The 13869-nt window shown below is 38.4% G+C and overlaps 2 protein-coding genes across 2 annotated transcripts; one reads left to right on the forward strand and one right to left on the reverse strand.

The window, feature by feature from the left end:
* Positions 1-2030: 2030 nt before the first annotated feature.
* Positions 2031-10275, reverse strand: Polr2A (RNA polymerase II subunit RpII215). Its single transcript, XM_073973387.1, has 7 exons — positions 10117-10275; positions 9686-10018; positions 9096-9620; positions 7096-8052; positions 4215-7032; positions 3960-4148; positions 2031-3899 (listed from the first exon to the last, which is right to left on the reverse strand). Exons 2-7 carry the CDS (start codon positions 9761-9763, stop codon positions 2788-2790), a joined length of 5679 nt encoding a protein of 1892 aa, XP_073829488.1. The 5' UTR covers positions 9764-10018; positions 10117-10275; the 3' UTR covers positions 2031-2787.
* A 242-nt stretch (positions 10276-10517) lies between these two features.
* On the forward strand, positions 10518-12026 carry LOC141397281 (uncharacterized). Its single transcript, XM_073973388.1, has 2 exons — positions 10518-10659; positions 10721-12026. Exons 1-2 carry the CDS (start codon positions 10649-10651, stop codon positions 11961-11963), a joined length of 1254 nt encoding a protein of 417 aa, XP_073829489.1. The 5' UTR covers positions 10518-10648; the 3' UTR covers positions 11964-12026.
* The last annotated feature ends 1843 nt before the right edge of the window (positions 12027-13869 follow it).

Here is a 13869-nt window from a genome sequence, read left to right on the forward strand (position 1 = left end):
AATATGGCGAGCATTTTAAACTCTGGTTGCATACTTTTTTTTCCCATGGGAACAATTTCCCAATTCGAACTTCATTCAGAATGAGGGGAGGTGGAAATGAGAAAAAACTCCTCACAACATTTTATTCAGATGGCGCAGGCAATATTGTTACGGAATTAGATTTAACTAATCTCCGTGTAGACGTTGTTTTATTCCCCGATACGATTTGTACCAAATAAAACAGGGTTCGTTTTAGATTACGTTTCTACAATGCTTTATTTACTTTATTACACTGATTCGGAACCGACTTTAATTACTAAGCACACAGCAAGTCTCTAGTTAGCACGCAGCTATTCTTTAACCGATCTGTTCAGTTCAACGCTTAAAACACAACTCAACTCAATGTTGCCATTCGTAACTCTATTTATACCCAAAATCTCCTTGGTCTAGAAATATCTAGAAATATGGCAACAACTCGAATCTGTGCAGCGAACACACAGACGCACATTCGCACTAAGCGAGCATCCATACTCACATACATACAAGCACAGTAATGACGTAACTACAACAACAAACAACTACACGAAATACAAGAAGTAGGAACTAAACGATAGTTACATTATTGTTGCAAAACAAAACAAACAAGAACAAAAGGTAATGTAACGACTAGAATGATGAAGAGAGTTCTACATGGTAGTTGTTGTTGCTTAAATAAAGTAACTGCGTAATAAAAACTTTACGTTACAATTCAAATTTTTAAATTAACGGAAATTAAACTAAACTAACTTAAACCTATCAGTTACATTCGTAACAATATATTAAAAATAGGGGGGAAAACTGGTTCTAATAAGGGGGAAAGCAGGGTTCGTGAATTCACTTTTGATTGTTGATTAGGGGTTCGTGAATTTGTTCAATGTGGGAATGGGAAAAAATTCCCAACTCCCATGCGTTCAGAATGTTCTCTGAAGAACACACAGGTTTACATAATTCGATTTTTCTATTCACGAGCAAATACTCGATCGAATATCGTAATTAGGCCCAATGCTGATTTTTAGTAGTATATACTGGGGCCTAATTATGTGATTCGATTCGATCGAGAATTTACTCGTGAATAAGTTTTCGACACGAGAAAAAAACGGCATGATAAGACTCGATCGAAATCACTGATCGAATGTTTCGAGAGTAACCGGTAATCGAACTATGTGTTCTTTGGGGAAAGTTATGAAGGTAGACGTCAAAAAATGTGTTTATTTCAAATCAAAAACTAAATAACAAAATTATGAATGAAAAAATGTAAATATTTGTGGAATTTTTTGAACAATACATTGCATAATAATTTCGGAATGAAGTTGTGCTAAGAAAATATGAACATTATTAATGTTTGCAAAATTGTTTTGTCATTCTTGTTACAGATTGCTAATACATCTACCTTAATAATTCTCTCTCAAAATAAATGAGAGAATTTGGTGGGTGTTTTGCATTAGCCTCTCTGAGAGAGTATTTCCTTTGGTAAACAACGGGGGATGAACTATTTAAAATGCACTTTATTAAAAGTTGTTCACCTATAAAATAAAGCCTATTAATATTAAATAATTTTTTGTTTTGCAGAAATGCTTATTTTTCAACTTATATTTTAACGACTGCAAACACTAATTTTTGGTTAATGATAGAATGCATATGTATTTATTTTAATTATAATTTTATCACAATTTCTTAAAACGACTGAAAAGGACTTTTCACAATTTCTCTTATTTTGTGTAAAAAATGCTCACAATTATTTACTAATATCATTTTTCCTCTATAAACCGTCAATAAACAACAATTTTTTACATTTTAAACACAAATACAATAAGAAATCTTTCATTTTGTTTGTTTACGATAGGCCATTTGGCTACGAGAAATTACTCGCAAATTTATGCTCAATTTCTCGATAATTTTACTCGATAACGAATGTTGTCATCCCAACTTTGAGTACTCGGGTCGAAACAACTCGATGTCGAATCACGTAATTAGCCCCCTGATTTGATTGCTTTAAATGAAACACGATATTGTTTTAATGTCTCGGTACCAATATATTTTTCGTTATATTTAAAATTTAAAATATTACATACTTTAAACTATATTTCAAATAAAGAAATTAAAATCAAATGAAATTAAAAAATGCTACATATTCAGCTTTCTTTCCGTTTCTGTTCTGACATTCAAACATTTTAATTTAACAATTTCCATTTGCACTGTACAAAACATTTCCAAAACAAGTTTAAATTAAAAACAAAACGACTTAGCTTTTTTATCAGCAGCCTGTCTAACGAGGCAGAGTTGTTGAAAAACTTGAATTAAAATGTAAGTATGTCACAACAGTTATGTTTGTCTTATTATTACTACTTTTTTAATTCTATTGAATATGACGTCAATAATTGTTTAAATAATATATAGTTTTTTTGTTGTTGTGTAAAGCAATACATTGAGTTTTTAGTACGAGAATTAAGCAAAAGGTTTGAGGGGAGGTAGTTGGGGACTTGGGGTCTATATAGAGGGGGAGGGGGTGGTTATAACAAAAAAATGTTTGTTCTAGAGCTGAATGGTATCCGCGCAGAAATTGAAAAATTCTTATTTCAAAACAATCCTTACTAGCATTCATATTTTATAATGAATTTTTGTTTACTTATTTGTAAATGTTTTTTTTTTTTTATTTTTAGTTAAATTTTTGTCCAATCAGAAAATTGATTCTGAAAATGCACGTGCGTCATTGGTAAAATATGTGCCAACATGACCAGCTGTTTTATCCACTGCAAGCCCTCCTTTACTTTAATCCTCACTTTCTTCGTAGGTTGGACTGCTTGGCGAATATGCTGGACTAGTGGGTGAATAACCATGTGAGGGTGCCGTTGGGGAATACATGGGAGAAGCTGGTGAATAGTTACGCGTTGTTGGTGTGTAGGTTGGGGACGTTGGCGAATATTTAGTACTGCCTGGTGAATATACCGACATGTTATTGGGCGAATAACGTGGTGATGCAGCCGAATAACTCGAACCCGTTGGACTGTACTGATTTGCGGGTGAATGCTGTGGCGATGTTGGTGAGTATAATGGCGACGATGGCGAATATTTGGGTGAAGCTGGAGAATATTGCGGTGATCCAGGGGTATATTGCGGCGATCCCGGTGAGCCATCATACGATGGTGAGGGTGGCGAATATTTCGGAGATGACGGTGAATATTTCACACCCGTTTGTGAATAGGCCGGTGATGCCGGCGAGTAGTGGGGAGAAGATGAATAGTTTGGCGATGATGGCGAATATGATGGAGTCACCGGTGTATACGTTGGAGAAGATGGTGAATAGGATGGTGATGTGGGTGAATAACATGGCGAAGAAGGTGAATACGAAGGACTTGAAGGAGAATAAGACGGAGAAGTTGGCGAATAGGAAGGAGAATTTGGAGAATAATTTGAAGAAGTTGGAGAATAAGCACTTGTCGGAGAATACATATTCGAACCACCACTGCCAGTATAGGAAGGACTTGAAGAGTGGAAAGGTGACGTTGGTGAATATACCGGGGACGAGGGTGAATAACGACTTGTCGAGGGCGAGTAACCAGTTGATTGGGGATTAAAGTTGGGCGTAGTCGAAGAGTAACGTGGTGATATTGAGCCATATGCAGGACTTGTGGGTGAATAATTTGGACTAAGTGGCGAATAGCTTGGCGAGGCACCTCCAGGTGATGAAGCCGTATAATTTGGACTAGTTGGCGAATAAGAGGGGGACACACTAGGTGATGGTGGGAAGAAGGGTGACATTGGTGGCCCGGGTGAGCTGGGTGAAGAACCTGGATGTGCTGGTGACCAATTGGGTGACATTCCAGATGCTTCTGAGGCAGCAGAAGGTGAGAAGCTGGGTCCTCCGGGAGTCATACCACTCACTGTAACCAAAAAAAAATTGTTAACAAGTTATCAGATAACAACAAACAATTTAGTCATACTTTGTCCAGATGGTGAGAAATATCTTGGTGTACCACAATTCTGCCATGGGGTCATGGGCGGTGACATGCTTGGTGTGGATACCGCGCCAAAGAACATACCAGAACCACCCAGTATACTTGAACCAATGGTATTGGCAATTTCAATACCATAACGACATTTTTCAGCATCCAACAACAAGTCAAAGCAACCTGAAAACAGATAAAAGAATAAAATGTATCTCCCATATGTGGCATGTCTTTTCCTCATTCCCTTACCTGTTCCCATCTTGGGCAATTGACCCATAATAATATTCTCCGATACACCTCTCATAGGATCTGTCTCAGCATGTGCCGAGGCGTCCAACAACACATCTACCGTTTCTTCGAATGAACATCTCATAAGAGCACCAGTATCCTGTCTATTGATACCGTGACGTGTAATGGCCATCAAGTGACCCTTAGCTGTCATTACGTCACACAACAAGGCCAAATGACGATAGTTTACATAAAGACCGTAGAACTGCAACACAGCATTCATTTCCTTTTCAACAGATTTACGCACAGCTTCAATACCCAATACTTGGAAAATTTCACAAATATCGTTAGACGATGTTCGCACCGGATCTACATCACGCTCAGAGAGTACTTTCATCATTGATGTACCATCAGTTTCCAACAACCATTCACCAATGGCTTTGAATTCACCAGTTTCCGTAATAATAATACGCTTCTTACTGTCCGTTTGTGGCAAATGCATATACACTTTTCCAATGGCCTCAATACCCTGCAGTGTCATGTCTGACAACATGTTGGCCTCGATGCAACGCAAAAACATATCGTCTTCCATCTTATCAACGGCCTCGTCTTCATCCTGGAATTTGTTCTCTTCGTTGTTCATGATACGAATACGTAAGACCAGCTTATCGGCATTGTCATCATTGAAGATACAATTCAGATCATCACCAAAACCAGCATTAATTTTCTCTGCAATCTGTTCCATAGTCAATTTCTTATCTGTCATACGTTTGCGATCGAGTTCGATACGTAGTAGCCATGGTGAGATACGTGTGGGATCGAAATCAGGCATCTCATAGTAGACATTAACGAATTCTTGATCTTCAGCAATGACCGTACGTTGTGGATCGGGATCATAGTAGATTGCCGTGTTCGCTGTGACCTTGCGTAGAGTGGTGTGTTCCAGACGACACAACACATTTTTGGCCTTTTCTGCATCACGAGCTGCACCACCAGTCAAAAAGACAGTAAGAGAAGGAGCCTTGGGCTTCTTGGAAATGTTAATAATTTCCTTTAGACGAGGTACACCCAATGTTACGTTCTTGGAGGATACACCAGCAAAATGGAAAGTGTTCAGTGTCATCTGTGTGGCAGGTTCACCCAAACTCTGGGCAGCCAAGGCACCCACCATTTCACCGGGATTGGCTTGAGCTTGTTGGAATCTTGTTTCAATTTCACCAATCAACCACTCAAAAGCCTCTGTTGATAGACGGAACTCCTCAGCAACATATTTGGTACATAGGGTGGAACGTACCAAACATTGGAAGAGTAGGGTGGCGTTTTCGTTGGCCTGTTTTGAAATACGATCATTACCCACCACAATAACGCAACGTTGCAACAAGTCACGTACGCCATTTATTACTCTGAGAGGAGACAAATCTGTTGGCATACGTTTGTTTATGTGGAAAATCTTTTGAACATTCCATATCATTCTCTGCAAGTTACATGGCAATACAACCTTGGAATCACCATTGGGGAAAATTTCTCTCAATGCCTCACGATCTCGACACAGTTGATCCCATTCTATTTCCAATTCTGGCAGAGCATTACCACTTTCACTCAACTCTTTTATAACCTCATCGGTGAACACTTTACGCATGTAACGTTCATTGGACCAATCAAATTTGAATCTCTTTTCAAATGATTTGTTCGATAGCTTGACCGTGGGTAAATTCTGGAACTCTACTGTTTCTCCAGCCAAACCGTCCTCACCGTAACGCAACTGAATCAGCTGACCCACAGAATTACGTACTGTACCGTCATAGTTTACCATTACAGATTCCATAGCCTTTATAAGACGACGCTGGATATAACCAGTTTCAGCAGTTTTTACAGCAGTATCGATAAGACCTTCACGACCACCCATAGCGTGGAAATAGAATTCGGATGGAGTCAAACCGGCAAGGTATGAATTTTCGACGAAACCTCTAGATTCAGGACCGTAATCGTCTTTGATGAAATGTGGCAGAGTACGTTTGCGGAAGCCGTAAGGAATACGTTTACCTTCGACGTTCTGTTGACCTACACAAGCAATAACCTGAGAAATATTAATGTTGGAACCCTTAGAACCTGAAACCACCATAGCCTTTAAACTGTTGTATTCAGTCAAAGATTTCTTAGCTGAGCCACCAGTTTTGTCACGAGCATCGTTCAAAATACGATTTACTTGATTCTCGAAAGTCTGACGCAGAGTATTACCGGGTGTGGGTTCCAATTCCATGTTGTGTGCTTTTTGAATAACGTTGATGACATCGTCTTTGGCTTTCTTAATGGCCATCTGAATTTCATTATAGGTCTGAGGATCAGCAATTGTATCACCAATACCGATACTGTGACCTTCCAAGAGCAACCAGTTGTTAATTACAGTTTGAATGTTACCATAGAAACGACCGGCAATCTCATGACCCAATTCCAAAAAGACAATATGCAGCAAAGAACCAGCCGATGTACCCAGTGTTTTCTTACACAAAATACCCATAATCAATTCGCCATGTTCTACCATTACCTTGGTATCACCAGGTGATATCCATTTGTAGGGGCCATCATCTTCATCATCAGGATGTGTAGAATGGGTACGTATCATGTTTACGTTACCGGGAATAATCAGGGTGAAGATTTGTTTGCCTGTCCACAGAGGCATAGGTTTGAGGATACATGGTTGTGGCACTTTGCCATCCCAAGTGGGCAAGAACATCAAAAGGTTCATTACCTGTTCACGGGTGATGAAGACATCACGTTTTGTCATTTTACGCACAGCTGTCAGTGTGTCCTGCACAATACCCATGACGGGTTTGTTGGCCTAAAAGTAAAAAGTAGGGGGTTAGGAAGTTAGTCATTGTATTAAAGTTTGCGTTTCCCTTACCTGTGGGGTAATAATTTGTCGGGGCGTAACGTGAATATTCTCCACCTCCGCCCTGGTTTCCATAGATTGTGGGACATGCAAGTTCATTTCATCACCATCGAAATCAGCATTGTAAGGAGAGGTACAGGACAGGTTCATACGAAATGTTGACCATGGTAACACTTTGACACGATGACCCATCATACTCATTTTGTGTAGTGTGGGCTGACGATTGAAAATAACCAAATCATCATCACGTAAATGTCTCTCCACTTTATAGCCACATTGCAAATGTAAATCCGATGGTTTAGGATGGAATCGCAAATCAATACGTTCACCATTGTCACGAACAATATACTTGGCACCGGGATACTGCGAATTACCTCGACGTACCAATTCCTGCATGCGATCAATGTTGAAAGGTGTTACAAGTTCGGGGAAAGTCAAATTCTGGGCAATTGAACGTGGAACGCCGACTTGATCAATACGTAAATTTGGATCAGGTGTAATGACAGTACGTGCTGAGAAATCTACACGTTTACCCATCAAATTACCACGAATACGTCCTTCCTTACCCTTCAAACGGGATTTGATAGCTTTCAGGGGTTTTCCCGATTTTTGCATAGCCCTTGGCATACCAGGCATATCATTGTCGACCAATGTGGCCACGTGAAATTGTAACATTTTAATATTTTCTAAAATAACGTGGGCTGCTGCACCACTTGCTTCGTTTTTACGCAGCTCATTATTCGCCTTTATAATATCAGAAAGTTTGTGCGTTAAATCGTCCTGATTCTTGGCGGCACCAAACATAACTACAGCTGGCCGTACAGCCAATGGTGGTACAGGCAATACCGTAATAATCATCCAATCGGGACGTGCATATTTTGGATCCATGCCCATAACAAAGCATTCTTCGTCTGTAATGTGTTTTAAAATTTCCCACACGCGTTCCGCTGTGACCTGGATTTTTTTCTCCTGCAATGAAAAGACGATGGGATTGAACTGTCAATTTAAATGTCGATTAGGTGTGTTACATCTACACTCCCTACTACTTCATTCTAGTATTTCTCCCCTCCTTTCCCTCTTTAAAACACTTTTATCTCTTTTCAGGATGAATACAAAGCTGATATCGGTTCCTAAGTATGTTTGAACAGTACCAATTTAAAGATATTTGTCTATTTATGGTGTGTGATGGTGAATAAAGCTTATAGGTTCCAGAAGGTTCATGGAACGATCTGATTTTTACTCAGACAAATTAGGTTAGGGTAACTGACTTTTTTTATTAGAAATAGATTTTGTATTCCTGACATCGTATTGAACTATCAGTTTCTACAAATGGAAAAATTCATCCTCATAAGCTTGACAAGAAATGATCTTACGACCAAATCATCGTACGGGGTTCATAACCATATCACAAGACATCGATTTATCTAATGTGGAGACATACATATGTATGTACATCAGGACTTATAAATATCAATTAAGTTTGCATAAAAATATGGGTCATTCCTGTATACGTGGCATATACAGATGGTGGTGGATGCACGTATACCATGGCAATCACATGTATGTGACGTAGCTGTCTTTGGTAACTCAAGTAAATAACACTGCATTTAATGTTTCGAATAGCACAAGTGACAATATTTGTAATCTCCAGTTCGAAATGTTTTAATCTAAGGTTGTGCATTGGATCGGAAGACTTATACTGTAGAAAATATGAAAATGAATTTAGTCCCAATTAAATTCTCTAAAGATAAACATACGTTATAACGCCGATTCATATTGGGTCAATCATATGTGATCTACTTTTTATCGCCAAGTCCGAACGGCTTGTCTTACGACACCACGATATAGGTAAGATTTTCAGATATATTCCAAGCATTATAGAGAATAATCTCAATCTACATGCGATTCTATAGTCATCGACATCCGTCTCATCTCAACTTTGCAAATATTTAATAGCGTAAATTATAATTTTATATTAAAAAATAGTTTGTGTGTGTGTGACCAGCACTTACCTGTGAATCCTCATTAACATGTTTCCATTCGGCTGTCAAATCCAAGCCCGTTCTACGCAATGATGGTTGATAATGACCGCAACCACCGTGTCCTGGTTTCTTATTGGGATCAGCCGGTTGGCCATCCTTTGTCATATCCATATCTTCGCCACCTTCGCAAATCTTCTTGCCTTTACATAAATCATAGACATAAGCCAAACGTTTACGTGGCTGTCCTTTGGTCTTTAAAACGACTTCTTTGATTTTGGGATTAGAGGGTGAGACTAACATTTTGGAACAATAAAAGCAAACACATCGTAAAATTTTGATGGTTTTTGTTATGAAACCAATGTGAAAGACGGGTTTGGCTAAATCAATGTGACCAAAATGACCGGGACATTCTGTCATATTGCCAGCGCAAGTTTGACAACGTGAAGTACGATCGATAACACCCTGGCGGGGATCCATAAGACCACCCAGCTTGGGACGGCCGCCTTCCATGGTTTCTGCAAATTGTACACCACCCTCTGTCACAGACATACGACGCTATAACACAAAAAATAATTGTTTACCAAATAATCCTAGTTCAACATGCACATTAATTGACTTACGATTTCATCAGGTGATAGGATACCAAACTGCACACGTTTCACCTGGCGCAAAGGCGCCTTGGAATCGTTCGTAGCCATTTTGATGTATGTGTTTTAATTATGCATTAACAAAAATAATTTTAAAAAATGTTCAGTTAGGGCCCGCAGCCCAAACTTTCCCTTGCTGTTGCTGATGGGCTAACCTCAAGCTCAAGACTCCAGTCGGCTGGCTGCCCGCCTGCCTTACTTTCGTCTATTTATGTTACTGTATGTGCTTTTTTCTTCTGTGTGTCTTCGTTTATGATCGTCTTTCAGTTCGTTGCGTCGTGAACGATATGAATTGAATTTCACAAACTGAACAAAGAATTTTTCACAATCAGTTTTTTCGCGAAAATTTCACGAATTTCGATGATCTGTTAGTAGAAATGCATGGCTATAGGGGTAAAGCTTACTTTTGTTATGTTTTCCGTTAGTTTTTCAAGCTTTTCCGGCCTTTTCACAGAATTTTCATCAAACTCTCACAGCAGGTTGTGGCAGCCGTCTGAAAAATAAAGCATTTTTTCTTTTGCATCGGAGCGCCATTTTGCACAGTGATGCTCAGAAAGAGTACTAAGTATTGGGAAATCCTATAACTAAATGGAAACGTAAAGCGATGGCGTCAATTAGATGTAACGGACGTTTTGCGAGGAAACGTCTAATTTTGCCATTTTATTGTAAATACGCTTCCGTTTGTTTGAAAAAATCGATTGCATAATTAATCGCATACATAATGTGTTTCTTGTACTATACTATTATTTCAAAAATCCTAGCTAAATGCATCAACATTGAGCATACGCTCCTGCTTATACGTTGCGTTGTTATCTTGGCATCACACGTACTCAGAGTTGTATTCAAAGAGTACCATTACACAACATTGCCATTTTTATTAACACTGCTCTCAGTGAAAAGAAATGGTAACTCTCTTTCTAGTAAATAATAAAAAATATGTCAAAACAGTAAGTAAAAGTTATTATTTTCATAAATAAAAGTAGCTAATTTCTCTTCTAATTTAATCAGGTATGGTCTCATCATTCCTGGCCAACAGAAAAAGGCCCCACCACCAGCCCAGCGTGAGGTTTCCAAACCCTCTATTTTCGATGAGAGCAGTGACGATTCCGAAGATGAAGGGCCACCGCAACTGCAGATGAAAAAGTCCAGCACAATGGGACCTAGTATGATGGAAAGGCGACGTGCCAAAAACCTTCAGGCTCAGGCATTGGCTGAAGATCCTACCATTTTCCAATATGATGAACTATACGAAGACATGGAAAGTAAACGCGAAGAAGAGAAGAAAGTGAAATCTAATGAACCCAAAAAGGCCAGATATATCACCAAGCTCTTGGAGACGGCCGAAAGAAGAAAATTGGAAAATGAATTGCGTGTTGAAAGGCAAGTGCAGAAAGAACGTGAAGCTGAGGGTGAACAATTCAAAGACAAGGAAGCTTTTGTTACTTCTTCATATCGCAAAAAGCTAGAGGAGATGCGTAAACTTGAGGAACAAAATAAACGTGATGACTACTTGGAAGCCATTGGAGATGTAAGAAAACAGAACGACCTCGATGGATTCTATCGTCATCTCTATGAACAGAAAATGGGTTCATCCAAGGAAGTGAAAAAACCAGACTTACGGCCAGAATTTATGACATCTGGTGAGGCTGATGGTGAAACGGAGGCTGTAGCATATAAGCCTATAAAATCTGGCAAACCCTCACAACAAAGAGCCTATCGCAAACGACGTTCATCAAATGAAGAAGAAGAAGCAGCAACCATGGAAACATCTCTCCCAGATACAAATCCCGATAAAAAGCAGCATTTAACCAACAATATTGATGCTGATTCTGACTTTAGTATCGACGATTCTTCTTCATCATCTTCCTCAGAGTCGGGCAACAGCGATGATGAAAATAATACGCCCAACAAAAAGAAGAAAAAGAAAACAAAACAAAAGGAAGACGCAAATAAGAATGTCGATACGACAACAAAAATTGATGCTAGTAAAATTGCTCTTAATTTAGATTCATTGAAAAAGGATACAACTGATAACAAAAAAGAGGCCACGAAGGCTGATGCTAACGCAACAGAAAATAATGCAAAACTACCCGTACCATCCGTAGATGTTGAGGAAGTGGATGTTGTACCCCCTCCACCAAAACCGAAACGAGATAAAAATGAAGTATGGAAAAAACGTACTGTGGGTGAGGTATTCGATGCAGCTGTCCAACGTTATTACGAGCGCAAGGCTGCAAGAAGTCAGGCATAATTTAAGTTAGGCTTTTAGTTTAAAAAAAAAAATAGGAATAAACTATTATTCATAAGATACAAATTTTTGTTTTCAGTTATTCTTCTTACCGATTACTAAGACCACCAAAGTCGATGGTCAGACTAGCACGATTTCAACATGGCGACGTCAAATTTATAGGCGAGGGGTATGAAGTAGTGAAACCCATGTACATGGTTTTCTGTGTTTGTTGTGTTGCCTCTTCTTGTTCTTCGTTGCAAGATTTTTTCTTCAATTTTCTTTCATTTTTACTTTCTCAAGCAAACGTTAACAACAAAACAAACATAAATATATTTAATAAAAACATTTAATTAATGAAATAGTGAAAATTTAACTATTAATATTAATTTAATTTTTAATGTTAATTATTTTATGTTGTTTTTTGGTTTATTTATGTCTTTTTTTGTTTTTATTGGTATGAGAAACACAACAAACGCGAATGGTAAAATAAAGAGGACACGCAAAGATCTTAAATTTCACGTTAACGTGTGTGGACATGAACGAAATTTGAAAAGAAACTTTAACGAAATTGGTTTCATGAAACCTTGCTAGTCTGACCATCGACAAACTACCAAAGAATAGAGTTGTATATTTTAGCTCTTTTTGAAGATCGCTCTTTTCAGTTCAGCTCTTTTCAACGAACTAGGACGTTCTTTTAGTTCACTAGTTCAATCGTTCACCGTTAGAGAATATTTCAGTGAACGATTCGTAATTCGTTCAGTGAATGGTCTGTTGTCATTTCATTTGTGGTATGGAAATATAAATGAATGGAGTAAAGAATATTTTGACAAATGGTAAGTACAAATAAGAGAATTAAGGAAATATTTACATATTAATTTTTTTACATTTGGTAGGAATAAAAGAATGCGGAGAATGATTGGCTTAAGACGGGTTTACACGCGCACGCCCGATTTTTTTGAAAATTTTACCACAGGTAGGACTCGTTGCCCTGATCACAAAAATATATATATCGTCTAGATGTAGTCCATACTTCCCGAGATATAGGCCTTTAAAGTTCCAAAAATATGTAGCCGAAGGCCGGCTAATTAGAGAAAAATTAATAATATAAAATAAAGTTTTGTTTCCATTCCCTAGATTTGCACTTGTCCATAGGTGAAAGTCTTAAGTTCCCGGCCGAAGGCCGGCTATTTAGAAAAAAATTTAATTTAAAAGAAAATTTTGTACCCGTTCCCGAGACTTGTACCTGTCCATAGCAGAAAGTCTTAAATCCCCGGCCGAAGGCCGGCTAATTAGAGAAACATTTATAATTTAAAATAAATTTTTGTTCCCGTTCCCTAGATTTGCCCCTGTCCATAGGAGAAAGTCTTAAATCCCCGGCCGAAGGCCGGCTATTGCAGAAGAAAATTATAATTTAAAAGAAAATTTGGAACTTTAATGGCCTATATCTCGGGAAGTATGGACTACATCTAGACGATATATATATTTTTGTGATCAGGGCAACGAGACCTACCTGTGGTAAAAATTTCAAAAAAATCGGGTGTGCGCACCTATTCCCGTCTTGTTCCATTGGACATGTAAATGATATCAAAGCCATGGAATGTTACAAATGTTTAACAAAACAAACAAAGGCATAAGTTGAGTTCACCAACTAAGCTCGGATCGGGATAAAATTTTTACAGGTAGGTCTCGTCAACCTGATATAAATAAGGTAACTTTGGAAGCCAATATCTCGGGATGTGTGGACTTCCGCAACAAATGTGATATATATTTTTGACCAGGGTGACGAGACCTACCTGTTAAAAATTTCATCCCGATCTGAGCTTAGTTGGTGAACTCAACTTGTTCCCAAACAAAAAACGAATATGTATATGGCTCATGGTTTAAGATATACAAATTAGGACAAAAGAAATGATGTGCGGAAATAGTA

The sequence above is a fragment of the Musca autumnalis genome, unplaced genomic scaffold (assembly GCF_047663935.1).
Source record: "Musca autumnalis isolate F117 unplaced genomic scaffold, ASM4766393v1 scaffold_3, whole genome shotgun sequence".
NCBI lineage: Eukaryota > Metazoa > Arthropoda > Insecta > Diptera > Muscidae > Musca > Musca autumnalis.

Bases quoted from the DNA above. Each gene is read 5' to 3' on its own strand.
- Polr2A (XM_073973387.1), bottom strand. From the start codon at position 9,763: ATGGCTACGAACGATTCCAAGGCGCCTTTGCGCCAGGTGAAACGTGTG. The intron at 8,053-9,095 runs GTAAGTGCTGGT...TTTTCATTGCAG, and splicing joins ATGTTAATGAGGATTCACAG to GAGAAAAAAATCCAGGTCAC. The intron at 7,033-7,095 runs GTAAGGGAAACG...TTTTACTTTTAG, and splicing joins GACAAATTATTACCCCACAG to GCCAACAAACCCGTCATGGG.